Source organism: Hippocampus bargibanti, linkage group LG01 (genome assembly GCF_051943395.1).
Source record: "Hippocampus bargibanti isolate YZ-2025 linkage group LG01, ASM5194339v1, whole genome shotgun sequence".
NCBI lineage: Eukaryota > Metazoa > Chordata > Actinopteri > Syngnathiformes > Syngnathidae > Hippocampus > Hippocampus bargibanti.
Genome location: NC_142734.1, coordinates 34,268,265 through 34,293,697, shown reverse-complemented (window position 1 = coordinate 34,293,697; position 25,433 = coordinate 34,268,265). Strand labels below are relative to the sequence as shown.

The window sequence follows — 25,433 nt, the reverse complement described above, 5'->3', positions numbered from 1 at the left end:
GCATCTAAAATACCCAAAACACGCGGTATGATATTTTTAGTCAAATGCAAAACACCAATAAAAATGATTTAAAGTGTCTAAAAAGTACTTCAATTTGAAACCGGAAGTGGCCAGTTTCAGAAGGTCCCGCCCCCTTGTTCGTGGTGTCACGGCAAGACGTCTTGCCTTGCTCGAGAATCAAAACAATGGCTTCAGATTCGGAGAAGATGCTTTCTTGTTACTCATCCAGTTATGAATATGATTGAAATAGTTCTGAAGAAGAAAGGATACATGTTTGCAATCGATTAAAGAATTTATTCCATGTCATTTTGAGGCATCAGGTGTGGGAAATTTCGCACCCAAAAAAGGCAGAAAATGGCGACAAAGTCGTGTCAGGAATTAATCAGCCCGTTTGCACAGGCTGACTAATTCCTTACATGGAGCTTTGTCGCCCTCTTCTGCCTCTTTTTGGTCCTAAATGACGTTTTCAGATCAAAGTACAGCAAAATGCATTGACGTGATGGAAGGACTGCTACAATGTGTCCTTTTTTCGGTCAGGGGCGTTCCTTCAGTGACGTAGGGTGAGGACTCGTCACCAACTCAAAAACAAGTTTTCCGGAATATTCAGCGCGAGTCTTAAACGTAAAATAAAGCTATATGTGGTGGAACCGTTGTAAAATACGCTCAGTAGAGGTCATTTGAAGCCATTTTACAAATTATGGACACAACTTGTCCGGAGATGTTGGTTGTCCTTTAAGGCTGTTATTCTGCAGATTATTTGCTATCTATTAGCTATCTAGCTCGCTATCCATTAGCTGTCTATTAGTTAGCTGGTCATGGGCAGGAGCAGGTCTGGAAAGGTGCTTAGAAATGAAATGGATTATTATTATTATTTTCCTTTTTTTTTGAGGGGTAGGGTGGGTTATATCACCAGTTATTTAGATTTGCATCGTATCAATATGATTGGATTGTGTCATTTCTCACGTTTCACTCTCACATTTGAAATGCGTTTGATCAATATCGAATGAATTCCCTACATACATTTGGCAATTTTTCACATTCAAATGTACAATGTTTTTGAAATGGGAAAGATAAATTCCCCCGAGAAAAATGGTGGATGAAGCATTAAATGGCACAGACGAGCACAAAGCGGAGATTATCAAACCGCCAGAGGCTGGACTCCTCTGGTAGAAGGGTTTTGCTGCAGGCTCATTTTTAACGCGTGCGTAAACACATGCTCAGGTACACAAACTGCCATTTGAAATGAGGCTGATTCCTCTCTCCTTCACATGAAGATTTTTCAATGATTATTTTTCTTTTCAAAGTCATTTTGGATGTATTTTCAACAAACTAAAACAATGAATTAATGAAGTCGAAAGGTTTTGCAAAGAGGACAGATTTGATGTGTTAAAAATATAAAGGACATTCTTTACATATAACAGCAATTAATGCTGAGACATTTCAGCGAGCCATTCTGTGTTTCACATTTACTTTTTTTATTTTAATTTCAATTAAGCATTTGTTTTGGTTCATTTGAATCATTCAAAATTAAATTGAAATGGAATATTCACTTAACTTCACTTCTAAATCGCCATTTTAATAAATTGGGGGGCTCATTCCATACATGTTACAATACAGACAGTTCATTTGTAAGGTGAAACAAAAGAAAATGTAAAAAACAAAATACATGTTGATACTAATTGAATATATAATTAAACAATAAAAGCATTTTTGTGTTTTATTTACCTCTAATTTACACTTTTGTAACACACGTTATTTTAACACGGAGTCTATAATACGAAAATCTGATCAATCAGCCCGTTTCCACAGGCTGATTAATTCCTTACACGGAGCTTTGTCTCCCTCTTCTGCCTCTTTTTTGGCCCTACACGAAGTTTTCAGACCAAACAAAGTACAGCAAAATGCATTGACGTGATGGAAGGACTGCTACAATGTGTCCCTTTTTCGTCAGGGGCATTCCTTCAGTGACGTCACGTACAGACTCGTCACCAACTCAACAAGACTTCCGGAATATTCAGCAAGAGTCTTAAAACGTAAAATATAGCTATATGCGGTGGAATCTTTGTAAAATACGCTCAGTAGAAGTCATTTGAAGCCATTTTACAAATTATGGACACAACTGTCCTGTTGTCCTTTAACATTTATGTCATTCAGTCAGTCAATTACTCAAATGCTATTTAGCACATTTTTCTAATTGAGCCTCTAGATGGCAGCACTTAGCATATGCAGGTAACAGCGCTACTACCCAATGTATTAATTCTACATGCAGGACAGACGTGATGGATTTTATGACGGACGCTGTGGGCCGAATGAAAATTGTCCACGGGCCGAATTTGGCCCCGGGCCGGATTTTGGACATGACTGAAATAAATGATATATAAAAAGTAGCGTAAATGTTTGAAATACTTCAGCCAGTCCGGGCAAAATTTGTCCGAACAGAAGGCCGAGCTTGTTTGTGCATATTCTGTCGTTGGTCAGGTTGGCTGTTGTTGTGTTCAGGATGTTCTGTATCTGGTAACCCGACTGGCGCGAGAGAGACTGAATGATGGAGATTCAGAGCAAGATGAGTCATTTTTTCTGGTAGACGTTGTTGTTTTCCACTAAGCCTGTTATTTTCTCTCATAAATGGATGCCGGGTAGTGTTTTTTTTTTCTTCTGTTTTTTTTTTTTAAATGATGCAGTCTAATTTTATAATTCAGGAAGCTGTGGTGAAATTTGAGTAAAGATTTCTGATGAGGCTGCTTTGCGCTCAAGGAGCCTTCTGGTGAAATGATGAGACAGTTTCAAGGTTTTTGTTTTGTTTAAATGTGCATTTTTAAAGGAAAACCATTTTTTTGTTTGCTAACTGACATCAGAAAAATGTTTTATAGCATCTAAAATACAAAACGCGCGGGATGATATTTTTAGTCAAATCAAAACACAAATAAAAATGAGTTAAAGTGTCCCAAAACTACTTCAAAATGACCTCGGAGATGGCGAGTTTCAGAAGGTCCTGCCCCCTTGTTGGTGATGTCACACCAGGCTGTCTTGCCTTGTTCTAGAATCAAAACAATGGCTTCAGATTTGGAGAAGATGCTTTCTTGTTCCTCATCCAGTTATGAATATTATTCAAATAGTTCTGAAGAGGTAAGCATAAATGTTTGCAATCGATTAAAGAAGTCCTTCCGTATCAATTCGAGCCGTCGGCACTCCAATGTAGCGTCCCAGAAAATGCACAAGATGGCGCCCAAGCTCCGTTGGAAATGGGTTGATTTGTCCGCTGGGAATTTGTGTCAACTATTATCAAATACAGTAAAGTCTCGTTATATCGATATCGGACATATCGATAGTCCCGGTTATATCGATACTATTTCTATGCACGCACGGAGAAAATTACATGCAAACAGGGTCGGATATATCGATAGTCCCGGTTATATCGATATTTTTTCGGACTCCCTTGAATATCGATATAACGAGACTTTACTCTAGTAGTCTTGGTGCAATACCATCACATTATGTGTTTTTCTTCTAATTTCGCCATCAACACGGATCAACACAGACCAAACAAAGTACCCAAAATGCATTGTGTGTCGCTTTCTCGGTCAGGGGCGTTCCTGATGTGACGTCACGTCAGGAATCATCACCAACTCGAAAACAAGACTTCCTGAATACTCAGCACGATTCTTAAAACGTAAAATATAGCTATAGCGCCTTATACGTGGAACAGGTTTTAAAATGTCATTCATTGAAGGCGCGGATAATATTGTACATTATTATTATTATATATATTTTTTTGAGCAGCCGTCCAATTCACAGAGACACCTAATGCCCACTAAAGGGATTTGGCCTAATTTGAAAAATCTATTGTAATGTAAAGAAAGGCAATGCCATAAATAATGTCAATATCAATATCATGCTATACTGCCGTGGAGCAAAAAGTATTTGTTCCTATAGTTGTTTGTAATCGGTTACTGCCATTTTACAGCTACTTGGCTCGGCAGTGCTCCAATTGCAAAGTAAAGCAAAGCTGCACAGAGTTAAATGTCACTCTGCAATATTGTCTGGTATACAAATTAAGGTTTTGGTTAACAGTGCCGTAACATTTCCATCGTAAAAACGGTCTGCGTCAAATAGCATCTCGGGTATTTGGGTGAGTGGGCTGTGTGAACGTGTAGAGTTACGCTTACGCGCTTAGCGGTCTAGACGTTCTAGTAGTCCTCTGGATAAGGCGACTTGTAGAGGATTTTGAAATTTTTATTCATTTATATATATATATAAAAATATATATATGTGTATATATATATATATATATATATATATATATTCCTTTCATAACTTTCAGAACTCCTGTGAAATGTACATTTCTCCACTGCCAGTCTAATAAAGGTAAATCCAATACAATATATTTCTTTATTTAGTCACATTAATTTATGTCTTACATACCTGTGTGGATTTTTTTGGGATTAATCTATTAGTTATTTATTTATTTATTTATCGAGTGATGTATTTATTTGTCTTTATTTATTTATTCTATTTATTTATTTCATACATGGTCTGATTTTTGGATTAATTGATTATTTATTTCAATTTATTTATATATTTATTTGTTTATTTATTTATCAATACATTGAGAGTTTTGAAAGGCGCTTATAAATGAAATGTATTTTTATTATTATTTGTTTATTTGTTTAGCAATGGATAGATTTGTCTATTTTTTGTTCGTGTATTTATTGCATACCTGTGAGGATTTTTTTGATTAATCTATTATTTATTTCAATATATTTTTTTATTGATGTATTCATTTGTCTTCTTTATTTTTTTATTACATACATGTGCTGATTTTTTTTTTTTTTTGATTAATCTATTTTACCTGATTAATAAGTGTTTCAGATCTTTCATCGATAAGGAACTCCACCCAAAAAACGAGAGGAAATTTTATATTTTTTGGTTCTACGTAAATGTTTTTATTCATGTGGTGGCTTCTCTACTTAATTGGGCCATGTTATTTGGGAAATAGACGCAGGCAAACTTCAAACTATAGCTGTGAGTCTTTTTTTTTTTGGTTGTGTTGTTTAGCATGTTTACAATTGATTTTGTCTTTGTCAACCACTAAAACGCTCACATGAACATGTGGAAATGATACACAATGGAATTAATGTGTCTGCTTTTTAAAAGACATTCTTCAATCAGAGTTGCATGCCGGGTGCGTTTTTATCCCTGTTTTGGGCGTGTCTTTAAACACATGCCGCCTCAACGCTATCCCTTTGAACATACATATTTTCCATCATACGCAAATCTTGGGTATGTCGTAAGAAATGATTCATGTCAATCACACAAATACTGCATTCAGTAGATGGATCCAGACCATGAGAAAAAGTAACAGAATTTGAAAGACAGATTCCATGCAGAATACAAATTGATCACACTGTGGTCAAGTTTTAGGTTTGGGTAAAACAAAGCTGAGCTTTATGGACAATTTGAATTCATGCCTGTTGAGAAAGTGTTTTGATAAATGTCCACATCATTCCTCAAGCTTTTATAGCTCGAGTGGGAAGTGGCAAGTGTTGTTTTCTTGTTGGGCTATGGTGGAGCCTTTTATTTTCTCAGGTTCAGCTGACACTGCATCCTTTCGTTGGCTATGCACTCGTTGAGTATAGTGTTGGGTTCACCAAAAACATTTCCTTTTTTTTAATTATTTTTCGATGCCGTAAGACGCAGGTGTCAAAGTCAAGGCCCGGGGGCCAAATCTGGCCCGTCACATCATTTTATTCGGCCCGCGAAAAAAAATCTAAATTGTGAAATTCCATAATGCTTGCTGAAGTCCGAACCAAAATTTCAAATGTGTGAACCACAATAATGGTCATTAATTTTGACTTCAAATTTGAAAATGATTTATTCATCAATTTGTTGTGCGCTCTATGTAATATGTGGAAGGTATAAAATTAAACATTCTAATGGCTTCGCCAAATTCATAATGGCATCCAAGAGGAAACTCTTAACTACAATGTGGCCTGCTGCAAAACATGAGTTGGACACCCTTGCCATAAGATCATATCAGAATCAGAAAACCTTTATTCGTCCCACAATGGGGAAATTTGCAGTCCACAGCAGCAATTTGAAAGGGGATGGGAGGGTGGTGAAAGGGTAGAAAACAAGATATTCTAAGCATAGTAAAATAAAAATGTCAACTGTATACTGTAAACGCGCAAAACCGTTTCATAAAAAAACTGTACATAGTGCAAGTATCAAGAAAGTCATATTGATATATATCATCCTCTTCTTGAGAGAAACTCCAGGGAAGCTGTTGTCCTTAAATCCTAAAACAAATATTCCATGGCAATACCTCTGGGGAAGCTGTTAATTCCAAATCAACACAGCAATCCCTCCAGAGAAGGGAAGTGGCAATACAAAAGACCAAAATCCACATCAGTAGTTGAGGCAATGCGAGAAATGAGTTGTATATGAAATGTGGTTTCACCAAATTCGAGAATGTAGACTTTTTAAACTAGAAATAAATCCACATTAAGATTCGAAAGAGGTCTACAAGCAGTAGCTTGCTGCTGTGGACTGCAAATTTCCCCATTGCGGGACGAATAAAGGTATTCTGATTCTGATAGATGCTCTAATTTCTACTGCCAGGACGTTCCAAAGTGCTTGAGCTTGAATAGCAAATGCTCTTGAAGTGCCTGACTTCGTTTTAACTTTTGGAATCACCACAAGGCCCTCAATATGTTTGGCTCAGGATGAAACATAAGGATCCATAATATCAGGTGCCAATCAACCCTAGCTGGTCACGTTGTCACTTCTAAAAATGTTTATTCAATTAGAAAAGAAATTGGAAGAGACAAGACCAACTTTGCTTGCAAGCATCCGAACAACTACATGTGCTGCTGTCAGAGCAGGAAGCATTGTATTGGTCACGCCTGAAGGTGACGTCAACATGCATTGAGTAATCTGAACGCGGTCTGCCATGACGCTGTGGGAATGTGGACACACTTGCAGCGATAGAGAAGTTGCCTAAATGCATTATCTTCTCATATAACTCCTAAATGCCAATTTTTATGGGATTGAGATGTAAACTGTTTTGTAATTCTATTCAACTACAGTAAAGTCTCGTAATATCGATAGTACTACTTATTACGATACTATTTTTATGAACGCAAGGAGAAAATTTACATGCCGCAGGATCGGATATATCGATAGTCCGGTTATATCGATATTTTTTCCGACTCCCGAGAATATCGATATAACGAGACTTTACTGTATTCTATTTTATTTCTTCACTTTTTTTTACCGCCACCACCTTGCGTTATTTAGTTTTCCTTAAGACCTGCAATGTCATTAAACTCCTTTCTTATCAGTTGTGGCTTTGTGCTGGACGTGTGTAGTTTGTTCTCGGCCTGATAACCTGTTTATCAGGTTAATAATTCACCCACATGCTTCACCTTATTTGCCCTTTGGCCCGATTCCATGTTAATACAAATTTAGCTGCAGTACCTTTTTTCAGCTTTTGTTTTGAAAACTGGAGATTCAGTCAGTCTTCATTTACAATTCGTTGTACATTTTGGAGCTGCGTTTTTATACCAAAATGGAGGCCGCGATGAGCACTAAATTTCTGTGTTTAACCATGGTTGAAACCTTAAACTGATCATTACTATTTTGAAAGGAAACCCTGAATGGCATACCTCACGCACTTACAGACTCACTTGCGTTTCCTCTTTTCGTTTCCATCCGCTTTCTATGAAAACGAGTTCAAAAACTGGATTTCAAGGATAAGGCGGGACTGAACTGAAACAGTCAAAACAAACCGTTGAAACTGTTTTCAAAAGCAGTTGAGGCCCAAGTTAGTGTGTGTTTGTGCCAACTCGCCCAGCGGCAAGCAAAGTGACTGACGGGAGTAGGACTGAAGTAGCGCGACTGACTGCTGGTGACTTATGTAAATGAGAATTTACACAGTCTGAAAAAAAGTATCCTGTCTGCTGTATTAATTGAGCGCTACGTTGACATAGTAATTATCTCGAGATGAGTAATTACAAGCATCTGTGGCAAGTAACAGGTGCCGACAATCGAGTAACCGCGCTTACAGCCAGTTAAAATAGAGAAAAGGTGGCTCAACACTGAGCATGGAGAAAAATACCAAATAATCATCAGAGGATTTGAAAAACCAAATGACTGAACGTCGATTCTTGCGTCTTCAAAACGTACTAATTGCACTTGATAAAAAAACTGCAAAGTCTGTCCATCCAAAACAATGCACCTTATATAATCAGGTATTTTCTCTCCTGTTTGCAGTTGTGTATTCATGTATTTTATGGTCTGATGAAGTCTAAAGCCCACACACTATGACTGCCAATATTGCACTGAGACATTCCTGGTGGCTGACACATTTCAAATATGTCTCGGTCTACCTACCGATCTATCTTTGTCGTATGGGTTGGCAACTACCACTACTTCCAATTCAGTAGCCTTTTAAAGGACAACCGACATCACTTTTTTGTTTCCTAACTGACATCAGAAAAACGTTTTATAGCATCTAAAATACCCAAAACACGTAGGCTGATATTTTTAGTCAAATGCAAAACACCAATAAAAATGACTTGGTGTCCGAAATCTGCAAAAAAATTCAGCTATGAATTGGCCATTTTCAGAAAGTTCCGCCCCCAGTTCGTGACGTTACGCCAAAACGTATTGCATTGCTCGAGAATCAAAACAATGAAGATGCTTTCTTTCTTCTTGAATTGATATGGGAGGACTCCTTTAATCGATTGCAAACATTTATGCTTTGCTCTTCAGAACTATTTGAATCATATTCATAACTGGATGAGTAACAGGAAAGCATCTTCTCCGAATCTGAAGCCATTGTTTCGATTCTCAAGCAAGGCAAGACGTGCAGGTGTGATGTCATGAACAAGGGGGTGGGCCCTTCTGCAACTGGCCATTTCCGGGTTCATTTTGAAGTCGTTTTTGGACACTTTAAGTCATTTTTATTAGTGTTTTGCATTTGACTAAAAATATCAGCCTGCGTGTTTTGCCCTCTTCCATGACCTTCAGGTTGTTGTTTTTTTTTTAATAGTATGAGTAGTCGCAGCCGCGTGTGATTCAGTGGTGACCATTATTTCACACCCGTAAAATATTGCGCACCCTCAAAGATCACCTTTCAGAAGCTGATATTCATTTGTGCTTATCTATAACACCCTATTTGCTGGTGTACATGATCAAAAGTTGAATTATTTTCTACATCGGAATTTGAGAGGTCGGGATTTCTTCTGATTATTATTAATAGTAATATTAATATTATTGTGATTATGAAGTATAGAATTATTATTGTTGTTAATATGAAATTATTCGTCTTCTTTTCCTTTCGGCTTTTCCCCTCAAGGGGTCGACACAGCAAATATGAAATTCTTATTATTAATAATTATATTGCTATTATGGTTATTTTTATTTTAAAATATTTCAAAATCTTTTTCATATTAATATTATTTTTTTGTGTGTACGTAAAAATAAGCTGTCTAACATTTTGTACTGTTATGATACAAGCCTCCTTCAGAGCTGCGTGTCCAAAAGGAAAAAAAAAGGTCCCTTCATTGCCACCCCTCAAACTCTTCTCATGGACGTTGTAGTTTTACAAGCTGGAACTGGAACGATTTATGATAGAACAAAATACAAGTCCTTAACCTCGAGGGGCATACATACTGTACGTAAAGTTGGAACAGAAAAGCAGATGTGCGTTTTGTAGATCATAACCCCCCCACCCTGCCCCCCACGCCTCATAAACTAACAGCTAATGAAAGGTAATGTAGGTTAATTGTTTCTCCACTAGTTCACTTCTTCCACCAATTGCTCCCTCTGTCTTTGTCCTCGTTTGACATGCATCGGCGGCGGAGGCTCTGATGCATTTCAGATGCATCCTGCAGCCTCGTGACCGCTGGGCACGCACGTTCATCGCGTGAATCCCCCCCTCTTCTCTTTGCCCTCATTTGCTTTTCCTCTCCTCAGTTGACTCCTCCCTCTCTCACGGACACAAATTTTTTATGATGTTGTCCGTGGTGTGCCAAGATCGTTTTCTCCGACCGCGAGTGTACCGATGTCCTTTGCGGCTCTCACGATTGGACTGATCCTATGTGTTTTTATGTCTTTTCAAGGGTAGTTCTGATTTCCAACTTAAAAAACACGAATTTCGCCCAGTGTGTGTCGAATATATATATACAGTAAAGTATCGTTATATCGATATCGGATATATCGATAGTCCCGGTTATATCGATACTATTTCTATGCACGCACGGAGAAAATTACATGCAAACAGGGTCGGATATATCGATAGTCCCGGTTATATCGATATTTTTTCGGACTCCCTTGAATATCGATATAACGAGACTTTACTGTATACAGTAAAGTCTCGTTATATCGATATCGGTTATATCGATAGTACTGCTTATTACGAAATTTTTTCCGACTCCCGAGAATATCGATATAACGAGACTTGACTGTGTATCTATATACAGTAAAGTCTTGTTATATCGATATTCAAGGGAGTCCGAAAAAATATCGATATAACCGGGACTATCGATATAACCGACCCTGTTTGCATGTAATTATCTCCGTGCGTGCATAGAAATAGTATTGATATAACCTTCTGAAAGATCACCTTTCAGAAGCTGATATTCATTTGTGCTTATCTATAACACCCTATTTGCTGGTGTACATGATCAAAAGTTGAATTATTTTCTACATCGGAATTTGAGAGGTTGGGATTTCTTCTGATTATTATTAATAGTAATATTAATATTATTGTGATTATGAAGTATAGAATTATTATTGTTGTTAATATGAAATTATTCGTCTTCTTTTCCTTTCGGCTTTTCGTTATATCGATATTCAAGGGAGTCCGAAAAAATATCGATATAACCGGGACTATCGATATATCCGACCCTGTTTGCATGTAATTTTCTCCGTGCGTGCATAGAAATAGTATCGATATAACCGGGACTATCGATATATCCGATATCGATATAACGAGACTTTACTGTGTATCTATATACAGTAAAGTCTCGTTATATCGATATTCAAGGGAGTCCGAAAAAATATCGATATAACCGGGACTATCGATATAACCGACCCTGTTTGCATGTAATTATCTCCGTGCGTGCATACAAATAGTATTGATATAACCGGGACTATCGATATATCGATATAACGAGACTTTACTATATATATATATATATATATATATATATATATATATATATATATATATATATATATATATATATATATATATATATATATATATATATATATATATATACACACACACGTGTTCATATAAACAGTATTCAACCTAACATAATCAGATATTGAGTACATTTCTGAGAGTTTTGTCATGAAAATATTCATTATGCATCCAGTTTTTGGTTTCATCATAAGCTTGTTTACACGTGTCTTCGCTGACTCATTCAGGCATTAGCTGGTTGTGTATCATGAGTCTCGGTGCCTCATGCTCAATATGCTAATACCCCAACACCTGCCTTTTTATAAGAAGGGACAACATAGGAGCATCCGACCAGGCACATCACTTACAACACGCTGCTAATAGGAAACCAACTGATTTTGTAATCTAGCTTTGGTTGGTGACGCTCATACTTCTGAAGAATATCAAAGCTTTTATGTTTTTTTTTGTTTTTTTTTTGACTGCTCACTTGTCAGCACAATAAACAATTTATCTGGAAATCTTCTCTCTTGTCTTACACAGTGATGGAGCCCATGACGGTTACGACGTCGGTGGCGGGATCAGATGATTTCGATCGCAACGCCCCGCGGATCTGCGGGGTTTGTGGCGACAAAGCCACCGGCTTCCACTTCAACGCCATGACCTGCGAGGGTTGCAAAGGCTTCTTCAGGTCAGTCATGATGTTAGACCGGAAATGTTTTTTTCACGTTCACTTTGAGTGTATGAATAAGTGGTGGAACAGTTGATGGTGTAGTATTGCTGGTATTACTATATGTTCATTGTGTGGAAGTGAGCATCGATTCAGCATATCTCCAACCGATTTAGGACTAAGAGGAGTGAACTACTTGGCCAGAACCATTTGAGGCACTCTTGATTTACTCTGGACCAGATTGTGTTTGAATCGATTAGATTAGTGTTTATTAGTCTCGCAGTGGAGTCATTTACATTTCACAGCAGCAAAGTTATGAAAGGGAGAGGAAAGGAAAGAAAAAAGTAGAAACACAAAATACCGAAGCTGCTGGAAAGGCAGCCACTCTCGCGGCCCCATCTTGAAGTCACAAGAACAAAAAAAAAAACCTAAATAATAAATATGACAACACAAAGACAGACAGTCATTCAATCTTTAGCACTTTCTGCACCCTCTTTGTTGCATGAAGCGGTTCTAGATGAAAGAGGAAAGGGTCAAAGTGTCCTTTTCACCAGTGGATCAGGGACGTCATGGTGTAATGATGCACGTCTACTACAAAGTAACTGTTGAAAGCAAACACGAAGCTGTAGCATCCATTGACGAAAAGAGATTGTCTCATATCTAATCATTTAAATCCGCTTCAATTCCAAGTTGCGACAGTTCCAGAATAGACTGCATACATGTAATAGAGTAGAACTGCATAAATGTCATAGAATCTCATTTAATTATTATTATTAAATATATCAAACATATTTTGCTGATAAAGATGAGTAAAAAAGGTTTTTGGGCTGTGTGTGAACTCGAACACAAAATCATATTCAGTGTATACATTTGGTTTTTTTCGCTTGGCATTCAGACAGCCATTTTGGACCAAAGAATCCAATAAAAAACAAGCGTGAGAAGACAATCAATAAAATCAGAAATCCCTAATTGTGTTGCTAACAATTAAAAGTATTGATTTCTTTTGTGGCCACAATTGTGATGTCACTCACTCGCTGCGCCGCACTTCCGTTATGTCAGTTGTGGTTGGTGAAATTCAGTGAAAACAGAAGAATAATGTTCGACTGTGCTCATGACTGTATGCGGTACAGTATGTACTACCGTGTAACTCGGCGTGAAAATGAAGGCATTGAAATAGCCGCCGCGTTTTTGCAGTCTGAGAGACAGACCGACGCAGCGCCTTCTCACTATGTACCGGTAGGAAAGAAAAGCTCTCTCGTTAAGGATTTTTCCTGTATTTGTGCCTTGCGTTTAGCTGGCAAGCGATTCAGGATGTACACCGCCTACTGCTCAAAGACAGCTGGGTTAGGCTCCAGTACGCCCAGTCACCCTTGTGAGCAAAGTGATAAATAAATACTGTAAATAAATAAAGGAATAAATACATGAATAAATAAAGGACTACATACATGAATAAATAAATGAATGAATAAATAAATGAGTAAATAAATGAATAAATAAATAATCAAACACACTCATACATAATAAATAAACCCACACAAATAAATACATAAATAAACACACAAATAAATACACAAATGAACACACGAATAAATACATAAATAAACGCATGGATAAATAAACAAAATACATCAAGAAATCTATAAATATACAGGTGAATAAATAAACAAATGCAGAAACAAATACAGTAAAGTCTCGTTATATCGATATTCAAGGGAGTCCGAAAAAATATCGATATAACCGGGACTATCGATATATCCGACCCTGTTTGCATGTAATTTTCTCCGTGCGTGCATAGAAATAGTATCGATATAACCGGGACTATCGATATATCCGATATCGATATAACGAGACTTTACTGTACATAAACAACTACATCAAAATAAATATACAAACAAATAAATGAACAGATATATGAAGAAACGAATAAATGAATGGATACATGAATGAATAAACAAACAAATTAATAAATGAACAAATAAATAAATACACGAACAAATAAATGAACAAATAAATGAATGGATAAATAAATGAATGAATAAACAAACAAATAAATAAATGAACAAATAAATAAATACATGACCAAATAAATGAATGAATGGATAAACATGTAAATAAATTAACATATAAATGAATAAATACATGAACAAATAAATGAATGAATGGATAAACAAATATATAGATAAATAACTACATAAAAAATAAAGTAAAAATAAAATAAATATACTATACTCGCAATCTAAACGCAGTTCATTTTAAGTGTGAACACAGCCCGAGCATCAAAGTTCAAACCAATGCATGTTTACCACTATCCATAATCATGACCCAAAAATTCTGAGCATGTTGGAAAAATTATACTGTAACATAATCAGCGAGTCTGATCTGCTTTTAATATAATACAGAAATGTTCTTGTTTTCTCATTGGTTACTACATAAACCTTTTCCTCGATGGACCACACCTGTACGACTGACAGCCGACACAGGCGTATTGCTTACTACATAACAGATCTTGATGGTTGTTTTTTTTTCCCTGCTTTCCTCATTGACATGTAAGCCTATGTGAGCTACATTATCCATCAGTACAGTATAGCGAATAGATGATCTTTCTACCCTCGTTCCGACACGGCATGTTTTTCACTGAGCCATCTTGTGTCCTTCCATTGTCATGGATACAAAACACGTTTCACTAATTAACCGTGAAATAACCATTGAAATGTTACCAAATGTTATTTCTGCTGCACCATTCAACCGCTAATAAATTCCTATTCATGAGTGTAACCAATCTCGTGTTTCACCCGGCTAGGCGCAGTATGAAGCGTAAAGCCGCCTTCACCTGCCCATTCAACGGCAGCTGCACCATCACCAAAGACAACCGACGTCACTGCCAGGCCTGTCGTCTCAAGCGCTGCATTGACATCGGCATGATGAAAGAGTGTGAGCACGTTTAAACCGTATTAAGCACCTTCAACAAAATGACTTGACTTGTTGAACTCATTCACTTCCAGACAATGTGCAAATGTGTCCATTGCAGTGCCAGGGTTTTTATCATTTTCACTCAAATTGAAGGGCCCACAAAATATTGGGTTTTAGGACTACATAAACATTCAATGCAGCTTAAAGGACAACCGACCTCTCTGGACAAGTTGTGTCCATAATTTGTAAAATGGCTTCAAATGACTTCTACTGAGCGTATTTTACAAAGATTCCACCGCATATAGCTATATTTTACGTTTTAAGACTTGCACTGAATATTCCGGAAGTCTTGTTTTTGAGTTGGTGACGAGTCTGTACGTTACGTCACTGAAGAAACGCCCCTGACCGAAAAAAGGACACATTGTAGTAGTCCTTCCATCACGTCAATGCATTTTGCTGTACTTGTTTGGTCTGAAAACTTCGTGTTGCACCAAAAAGAGGTAGAAGAGGGCGACATAGCTCTGTGTAAGGAATTAATCAGCCTGTGGAAACGGGCTCATTAATTCTTTACATAGAGCTTTGTCGCCATTTTCTGCCTCTTTTTAGTGCTACATTTCCCCCCACCTATTGCCTCAAAATGGCATGGAATAAATTATTTAATCGATTGCAAACATGTATGCTTTCCTCTTCAGAACTATTTGAATCATATTCATAACTGGATGAGTAACAAGAAAGCATATTCTCCGAATCTGAAGCCATTGTTTTGATTCTCCAGCAATGCGAGACGTCTTGGCGTGACGTCACGAACTGGGGGCGGGACTTTCTGAAAATGCTCAATTTTTTTGCAGATTTTGGACACTAAGTCATTTTGTTGGTGTTTTGCATTTGACTAAAAATGTCATACTCCGTGTTTTGGGTATTTTAGATGCTATAAAACGTTTTTCTGATGTCAGTTAGGGAACAAGAAAGTGATGAGTTATTTGCTTAAATTGTATTTTGAATGTCATATGTTTAAAAGACAAATCACCGACTGAAACCCAAGACATGTGAATCTTTTTTTATTATTATTATTTTTTGTTATTCCTGCCTTACAGTCATCCTCACAGATGAAGAGGTACAAAGGAAGAAGGAAATGATATTAAAAAGGAAGGAGGAGGAGGCAGCAAAGGAAGCGTCAAGGCCTCGGCTCAACGACGAGCAAGCCCAGATCATCTCTTCCTTGGTTGAAGCTCACCACAAGACTTACGATGCCTCCTATTCTGACTTCTCTCGCTTTCGGGTGAGACTGCTACTAACTTGGATTCTCTTACCAAACCTGCGAGTCTTTAATAAGCCAAATATTTGGGAAGTGAACGTGCTAGGATGCAATCGCATTACAGTGGGCATTATTGTGGCTTACGCACTTAATTGGTTCCCAGACAGTGTGTAAGGCGAAAAGTGTGTATCCCAAAAAATAATTTACCATAGGAAACCATTAAAATGAGAATAATCCGTTCCCAGGTCTCTATGAAATATAATTTTCAACTAAATAAGCCTTAAAACTGCAAACAATATACCTTATATATAATAGTATTATAAATGTGCTATTGTATTGTAATGAAAGAAATACACTGCACTGTATAATAAAGTCGTTTTATTTACCTTTGTGATGGTCGTTGATGGCTTGATGCAATAGGGTGGCAGGTCGGAGAGAATTGCTGTTCTTCCGCCGAAAATTACTCCGCCAGCTGTGGTGGGGCGGCGCTCCGTATGGATCCCGAAAAGTAGTGCGTATGCCAAGGTTTAATTTTCATAAATTTAACGTTCGTAAACCGAAAAGTTCGTAAGGCAAGGTGTTCCTAAACCGAGGTCCCACTGTATTTGTCAATGAATTAAAGTGCCCCCGCCCCAAACACACAAAGTCCTTCTTCACTTTCATAAATTGCTCAGTGATGAGGTCAAGGAATGTTGTGGCCGACGCAGAGCATCTGGCCTTCAAAGTGAGCGAGCACGAGTCACAGTTGCATGAATCACACGGCAAAGAGAAAATCAGTACATAGCGTTGTTTTCACATTGTCTTCTGTAGAGCAATCTCCCAAGGCAATTTTCAACTTCTTCTTTTTCCCCCTCATTGACAACCGCTACTATTCAGTCATCTTGTATTCTGTTCTATTCTAATTTGCCATTGAAAATGAGATGAGATTTTCATACCCGTGTTGACGTTTGTATCATTGTGTGTGTCTGCATTTAGCCTCCAGTGCGTGAAGGTCCTGTCACGCGCAGCGCCAGCAGAGCCGCCTCCCTTCACTCTCTGTCCGATGCTTCCTCCGACTCGTTCAATCACTCGCCTGGTATGTCCCTTTCTCAGAGAAGCGCAATTTTAAGAATCACAGTTACTCTCAATATGCTAGATTTTCAATTATTACAAAATTCCTCCTGGGATCTTGGCTAAACTTTTGATTTGTTGGCATTTCCATCATATGTCTGATTTCGGAAATAATAAAAATGGAAAGAATCAATAACATTGTCAAATGATCCCGTTTTGAAATATGCATTAATTTTACAGATTGGGTTAAGAATAATACATTAATGTTCTTATTTTTAACATTCCCAAGTTGTAAAATGAAACTAAAAATACATTACTATGCTGAACGGAAACTGAAGAATGAATATACAAAGAGAATAGTTAACATGAGTGAATTTATTTTAATCACAGCATATTCAAGAAAGGTTTTTGCTATCAATATTGAAAATGATGTGGTCGATTGAAAAAAATAATTCGAAAAATTAATTGATTTATTTTACTTGTCTTGCTTTTACTTTCTACAATTCACCTTATTTTAAAATCTCTATTTCTTCACTCCAAAAATCCCATTTATGTATTTTGCTTTTCTTTCTTTTTTTAATTCTGGAATTCACCCATCCTAAAACCAAACAATGGGTTCATGGTTCCATATGAGTGTTGAATGATGTCATATGGATACTGCCAAATGAAGCTCAAGTCATTTTGTACTTATTAGTCTTGATGAAAGCTTTTTTCCTACATGGAAAATACAACTTCATATTAAAATGGGAATTTCCCACAAGCCTTAGCACTATACATATTGCAACCGCAATAACCATATTTTAGAGAGGGTATTTACAGTATTTTTGGGCACATTCCTCAGCAGTAGGAAGTCGAACTTTCTTATAATGTACTAAGAGGAACGTGACAGATTTTTACTTTGTCACAGTAGTTTGGTGTAACCATTTCCAAAGTATTGCCGCCCACTTGGATTTCAAATACAATATGAAGATTTATAGATAAAAAGATAAAATTATACAGTTTAAGCATGTCATTTTCCAATACATGTACACGGTATGAAGAAAACATTCAGTAAGAAAATGAAAAATGACTTCTCCCGTTTTAGGGTGTACCGCGCCTCAAAGTAGTTTACGATCATCGTTCAGTCACTTGTCTTCAAAGTCTGCCATGATTTTGGGTTTGGTCACATGACAACTCCTCAATGTTGAAGTGGGTAAAAAAAGAGGAGCGTATAGATTTTCACAGCACTGTATTTTAAGTCTTTTGCTTCAAAACTTTATTGCTGCAATTTGTCATTCATCTGGTAAACAAGAAGATCAGGTCGGTTCTCTGTGCAGCTATTCTGATCTATAATTTTCCTTGTCTCCACTGTGTTTAACTTAAAAAAAAAAAAACGTGTTACAGTGAGACCTCAACTTACAAACACCTTATTTTACAAACTTTTCGTCTTACAAACGTCAAATTTTGGAGGAGGAGGTTTTAGAAGAGGTTAAGTTACCAACAGTCCTTATGGAAGGTGACTCTCCTTCCATAAGCCATCAACGACCATCAAAAAGGTAAATAAAACTTTATTTTACAGCACAGTTTATTTCTTTAATTACAGTCCTCGTGTAATGCACCTCTCTTTCCAAACAGCAATTCCCTTTGACCTTCGACCTCCAACGCCATTCCATCAAGCCATAAATGACCATCACAAATGTAAATAAAGTGACTTTATGATACAATGCAGTGTATTTCTTTCATTACAATACAATAGCACATTTATTAAACATAGACTAAGGTATGTTGTGTGTAGTTTTAAGGCTTATTTAGTTGAAAAGTATATTTTATGGAAACCCGGGAACGGATTATTCCCATTTTAATGGTTTCCTATTCCTATTTTTTTTTTTTTTTTTTTTTTTTTTTTTTTTTGAGATACACACTTTTTGCCTTACACACTCTGTCTGGGAACCAATTAAGTTCGTAAGTTGAGGTCTCACTGTATTTCTGTTTGTTTTTAGTGACTTCTTTGAATCACATTTGCACAATATTCTGCCCAAATTCTTAATCCTCTTTGATCACAAGCAGAGTCGCTGGACACCAAGATGAACTTCAGCAACCTGATAATGATGTACCACGACGGTGCGAGCAGTCCAGACTCTAGTGAGGAGGAAAGCAAACTCTCTATGCTGCCTCATCTGGCTGATCTCGTCTCCTACAGCATCCAGAAGGTCATAGGGTTTGCCAAGATGATCCCAGGCTTCAGGTACATATTGCGCAACCGGAATTCATTTTCTGCACTCGGTGCTTAGCATTTTTTTTCAGGGCCTCCGCTAAAAAAAGATTCCTCCTCAATAAATAGGGACTCTTAATACTACCTCTTAATACATGCTACAGTACATCCTGTGGTGCCATAAACATTTCATGAGCAGCAACAGGTTTCAAAGGGTGGCATACTCAATTGTTGCTGAAATGTAAGCAAAAGGCAGTATTACCACTGCCTAACAAACAAGGTCTTCCCATTAAAAAAAAGGGGGGGACTCACACTGAGCTTGAGAGATGCATACGTTGCTTGGCAAATAGACAGAATGAACCACTCTGTGCTTTACAGCGACTGAAATGAACACAGAGTGAACTCATGTCGAGTCAACCTCATATTTAGATTTATTCTTGTTGCTGGCCTTGTTGCCGTGTTTCATAAATATGAGTCATGCTATTAACGTTAAAAAAATGGAAAGAAAAGTGAACATTGACATTTGCATAGGCAGTGACGTGTGGTGAGGTTCATGGCTGGTGAGGCACTGACGTCATTAATGACGTCACCGCTCGTCTCTACTTAGTATTTGAACGGTAAATTCAGCGATTTTTGAAAAAAAATCCTAAAACGGTGAAGTTAAATGGACAAGAACTTTAAAGTACAAATCACTAAATACATCTAACTGTTTAATTTATTTTTCATTTGATATTTCCATGACAGCTTTCCATGATGACAGGTGAGGCACTGCCTCACCTGCCTCCACTGACTGCACGTCACTGTGCATAGGGACTGAAATTATGTAGTTAACACAAGAAGTCCCACAGCCAAGTCTTGTAACGCAGCGTGGGGGTGAATTGAAGTACCTACTCCAACCAGCAGGGGCACACTTTAGTCAATCTCCTGTAACTCTCGTTCAAGTACATACTGTTGTCATGGTTTGCAAGGTGGTGTTGACAGTTGTGGATCCCAAAAAGCAGACAGGAGGGAGCAGCAGGTTGTATTTGAGAAATTGTATTAAAATAAAGTCAACAGGAACAAAATCTAAAACGTTAAAATCATTTGAACAGAAAAATATAAAGGATAAAAAGAAAAACCAAGAGTAAAAGTCTGTCAAGATGAAACAAACACATGCACAGCATACAATGCATACACATGCATACAATGACCCGACGCCGAATGATCGTGCCGGGAGTCCTTTTGACTGTCACTGATTGTAATGACTAGCACCTGCGAGGCTGCAGGCTGGGCTGACAGCGCTACCCGTTGGTCGCCAACCAGATCATGACAACTGTATATTTGGGCCTTTATTTGTTTGATGATGTTGGATTAAACACCAAGGATGGAACCGTTGTAGTCTCTTCGTCTTGTACACAAAATTACATAATTAACTGCTTTTTTTTCTCAAACAATGCTCGGAGGCATGGGTGGGGAACCTGCGGCACATGTACGAGAGCATTTGATGTGGCCTGCAATGCAATTCTTTTAAGACTTGGAAGAAGTTGCGTGTTCAAAAAAAACGCATAGCATATAACCAACAAATGAAGCCAGCATGTAGTGTTGACAAAAAGTATTTGTTTGAATCATTTCTTCAATTTCTTTTAATTTAGAAAACTGAAGTAATCCCATTCATAGGAAAATGGTAATGCCCACCCTCGCTGTGGGGATAACGTACAATGATAATTCTTTCAGCACTTTTGGAAAACTGACTCAGATTTCAGTTGGGGATGGTGAAAACAATCTTGACTTTATTTACAGACACCAAAACCTCAACTCCTCTTTTCGGAGCTGGTTTGTAATTATTTGACTTTGGACTGACCAGCTCGTGGTTTGATGTGATGTCCTTTATGCTTTCTGAGAAGAAACTCTTCTTTAACAGACTTGATATGAATCCACATTGGTTTGAATGGACTGTGCTGTTTGTATACTTTCTAAAAAAATAACATTCAGCAGGTTCCAATGTTAATATTAGCGCTAGTTGTGATTTTTTTTTTTTTTTTTGAGTACTGTAGACAGTCTACAGTGTAGAGCAAAGTAATAGACACCATATTTTCCGCTCTCTTCGTAGTATAGTAAGGCAATAGTAACTGCCTCGTGCAGCCTCTAGTTGGATTTAAAGGTAGACAGTACAGCTTTAGCATTTTCGTCATGCATCCCCTAGATCAGAGGTCCCCAACCTCCGGGTTGCGGACCGGTACCGGTCCGTGGGTCATTTGGTACCGGGCCGCGCGGAAAAAATAACTAATTTACATAATTTCAGTTTTATTTATTATCTGAGTCTGAACTATGTTTTATTTTGAAAAATGAAAAATTACCAGATTATATCAGTTTTTGTTTCACTTGTTTTTGTGGTGTATCTTATTTTGAAGGTACATTTAAATATTACCATGGTGACGATAGAGCGTTAAGGGGCAGAGACGATGTTACATATGTTGTTGTTGGTGCGATGTTACCAGGATTCTGCTAATAAAGTTGGATAAAAATACACAATGGATTCACGTTTATTATTATATTTAAATGAAAGAAAAAAAATTCAGTTTTTGTGAAAATTTAGTGCTTTTAGATGAGCATTATCGTACGGAACATTGGGTAGATGTATAAAATGGAAATCAGGGTTCAAAATGTCATCATCTCAGCTGCGGTTAAGCCTTGCCGTGACCACACTGATACTTAGTGAGCTTGTGACAATATATTTCAGAGAACTGACAGCAGAAGACCAGATTGCTCTGCTGAAGTCGAGTGCCATTGAGATCATCATGCTGCGCTCCAATCAGTCTTTCAGCCTGGAGGACATGTCCTGGAGCTGTGGAGGACCTGACTTCAAATATTGCATCAATGATGTCACAAAGGGTTGGTTTCCTCGTACTTTCCTGCACCGTTCGTGGCGTAATTGAGGTGAAAGCGTTGACATTCTGCTTTGATGTTTGGTCGCAATCCAATTCTTATTTGCGTTTGAAGGACAATCAACCGTTTGTTGTCTTCGTAGGTGATGACACATTTAATACTTAACTCCACTTTGTTTACGGAGCACTTTCAAAACAATAACAGCTGCATGTAAAATACATCAGCCTCAATCACACATTAAGATAAAACGTCAAAACAATAAATTAATAACAAAAACAGATCATGACTTTTTTATCTGTGCCAGAACACACAAAGAAAGACAATCAAGCATTTTACACTTTTTTGCGTGTTCTGTGCATAGACCATCTCAACACAGATTACGATGCACATTAGGAATCCGTCCCGCCATCTTTGTCAAAAATAAAAACCTCCACGACAAAGAAGGGTATCCCATGAATGTCAATCAATGTTATAGAGCAATGTCGACATTCTAAAGAAAATACTTGACAATGAAAATATTTCTTGCCATATGGGGACAAAAAAAAAAATAAATATTTACTGCCCGTCTTTGTCTGCAGAGCGCTTCTTTGAATGGCCAGATTTCCTTTCTTTCACAGTCCAGGCAGTCACAATATTATTCCGTAGTGGATGGCTTTCCCCTCACACATAAAGATTATCAACCTTGGGGCTACTAAGATTTGGTGATCAAAATCCTGGACAACTAATCTAATACTGACGTTCATGTATTTATTTGACACTTTGGTTTTCATTTAAAGAACAGCTGACGCCACCGGGCAAGTTGTGTCCATAATTTGTAAAATTGCTTCAAATGACTTCTACTGAATGTATTTTACAAAGATTCGACCGCACATAGCTATATTTTATGTTTTAAGACTCACACTGAATATTCCGAAAGTCTTGTTTTTGAGTTGGTAACGAGTCCTCACGTCACGGAAGGAACGCCCCTGACCGAGAAAGGACACATTGTAGCAGTCCTTTCATCACGTCAATGCATTTTGCGGTACTTTGTTTTGTCTGAAAACTTCGTGTTGATGGCAAAATTAGAAGGAAAACACACAAATAATGCGGTGGTGAATCGAGCATCTATTTGATATTCACTGACAAAAATTCTAAGGAAAAAAATCAGCCCGTTTCCACGGAGCTTTGTCGCCATCTTCTGCCTCTTTTGGGTGCTACATTTCCCCCCCAGATACCTCAAAATGACACGGAATAAATTCTTTAATCAATCGCAAACATGTATGCGACTGACATGTAAGTCGACTCGGCTATTTGGGTTAAAAGTGTGCTTGTCTTTTCTCATATGGAGCCTTGTTTTATTTCAATAACATCAATGTTCATGTTATACCGTGCAGCGGGTCACACTTTGGAGCTCCTGGAGCCATTGATCAAGTTTCAGGTTGGCTTGAAGAAGCTCAATCTGCACGAGGAGGAACACGTCCTGCTCATGGCCATCTGCCTGCTCTCCCCAGGTACTTTTTTTTTTTTTTTTCGAGTTTATGAATCAATACGGCCTACGACATCACCCCGTTGAAGGCAACATGTTCCCACTCTATTTCAACCACAGATGGGCTCTTTTGCAACAATGATATATTTTAGTTGTCATAATGATTCTGCTTTAATGGCCACAGTTTGCACAATACTTTTTATCTGAAAGCTGCGCCATTTGGACTATAAATTTGCATGCAAAAAATCAAAGAGTTTGTTTGAAGACAACATAATTTATATTTTTCGGCTTTAGTCCAAATCAACTAATCCCGCCCCCACACAAGAACACAAGTTGATGATTGTTGTCTATGTGTGTGAGTCAGATTTTTGAGTCAAAACAAGACAACAATCAATGGTTTTGTTTAGCACACTGTGTACATGTTGGGCTGTTTTTTTTTCTCACTGTCATCGTGGCTTGAATCTCGTGTCGTCATCGCCCTCAGCAAATCTTTAGTTCCTGCAGTTATTTCTTTAACAAAAGTATTTGTGCTTTTTATTGTATATAGAAAGCAGTGCAATACATGCAATCGAGACTGAGTTCATTATCACCGAGACATAATAAAGGCAAATCCAATCCAATCTGAGGTAGTTTAAAGGACAACCGACTCCTCCGGACAAGTTGTGTCCATAATTTGTAAAATCGCTTCAAATGACTTCTACTGAGCGTATTTTACAAAGATTCCACCGCATATAGCTATATTTTACGTTTTAAGTCTCGCGCTGAATATTCCGGAAGTCTTGTTTTTGAGTTGGTGACGAGTACTCACGTCACGTCACTGAAGGAACGCCCCTGACCGAGAAAGGACACATTGTAGTAGTCCTTTCATCAGGTCAATGCATTTTGCGGTACTTTGTTTGGTCTGAAAACTTCGTGTTGATCCGTGTTGATGGCGAAATTAGAAGGAAAACACATAAATAACGCGAAATAATAATCGGCCCGTTTCCACGGACTTTGTCGCCATCTTCTGCCTCTTTTGGGTGGCAGAATACCTCAAGAGACCGCAAAATGACACGGAATAAATTATTTAATCGATTGATGTATGCTTTCCTCTTCAGAACTATTTTAATCATATTCATAACTGGATGAGTAACAAGAAAGCATATTCTCCGAATCTGAAGCCATATTTTTGATTCTCGAGCAAGACAAGACATCTTGGCGTGTCACCACGAACAAGGGGGCGGGACCTTCTGAAACTGGCCACTTCCGGTTTCAAATTGAAGTACTTTTTAGACACTAAGTCATTTTTATTGGTGTTTTGCATTTTACTAAAATATCATACTGTGTGTTTTGGGTATTTTAGTTGCTATAAAACGTTTTTCTGATGTCAATTAGGAAACAAAAAAGTGATGTCGATTGTCCTTTAAAATGCAATTTGCAACACTCACCCGGTTTCGTTTATTTATTTTAAGAATCATACCCTGCTGTTAACCCCAAACTAAAAATGCAGCCATCATATTGAGGAAAAACAAAAAATAGTGCACAGTACTTTTCCCCAACGAGTTTTCCATCACAGCATTTTATGCAAAAAAAGCCCCATTGAGGCAAAATGGAGTTCATTATGTGGTTGCATCAAGCGCGGAGGCACAGATGATTCATTCTCAACCTCCTTAAAGAGGATTGTGTGTGTGTGTGTGTGGGGGGGGGGGGTCACTACACAAAACTGGAGAAGGGCATTTAATGCCAGAGTGTGATACCAGGGCACATGCTTTTTCTGCCCTACTAGAACAAAGTGTAATTACACATCCACTACAGTATGTTGGCAGTGGTCAAAGTGCATATAGATTTTTTTTTGGGGGG

The 25,433-nt window shown here is 37.7% G+C and overlaps 1 protein-coding gene across 4 annotated transcripts in view; it reads left to right on the top strand.

The window, feature by feature from the left end:
* The window catches only part of LOC148904010 (vitamin D3 receptor A), a 58,469-nt gene that overhangs the window by 25,042 nt on the left and 7,994 nt on the right, over positions 1 to 25,433 (top strand). For 3 of the 4 annotated variants that reach the window (XM_089012726.1, XM_089012737.1, XM_089012748.1), the window contains 7 exons: positions 11,732 to 11,879; positions 14,659 to 14,789; positions 15,863 to 16,047; positions 16,999 to 17,098; positions 19,117 to 19,297; positions 21,984 to 22,135; positions 23,503 to 23,619. In XM_089012726.1, the coding sequence (XP_088868852.1) occupies positions 11,734 to 11,879; positions 14,659 to 14,789; positions 15,863 to 16,047; positions 16,999 to 17,098; positions 19,117 to 19,297; positions 21,984 to 22,135; positions 23,503 to 23,619 (1,012 nt within the window). In that variant the 5' untranslated portion in view covers positions 11,732 to 11,733. The remainder of the gene's footprint in view (positions 1 to 11,731; positions 11,880 to 14,658; positions 14,790 to 15,862; positions 16,048 to 16,998; positions 17,099 to 19,116; positions 19,298 to 21,983; positions 22,136 to 23,502; positions 23,620 to 25,433) is intronic. The other variant, XM_089012758.1, reaches the window with a different exon arrangement.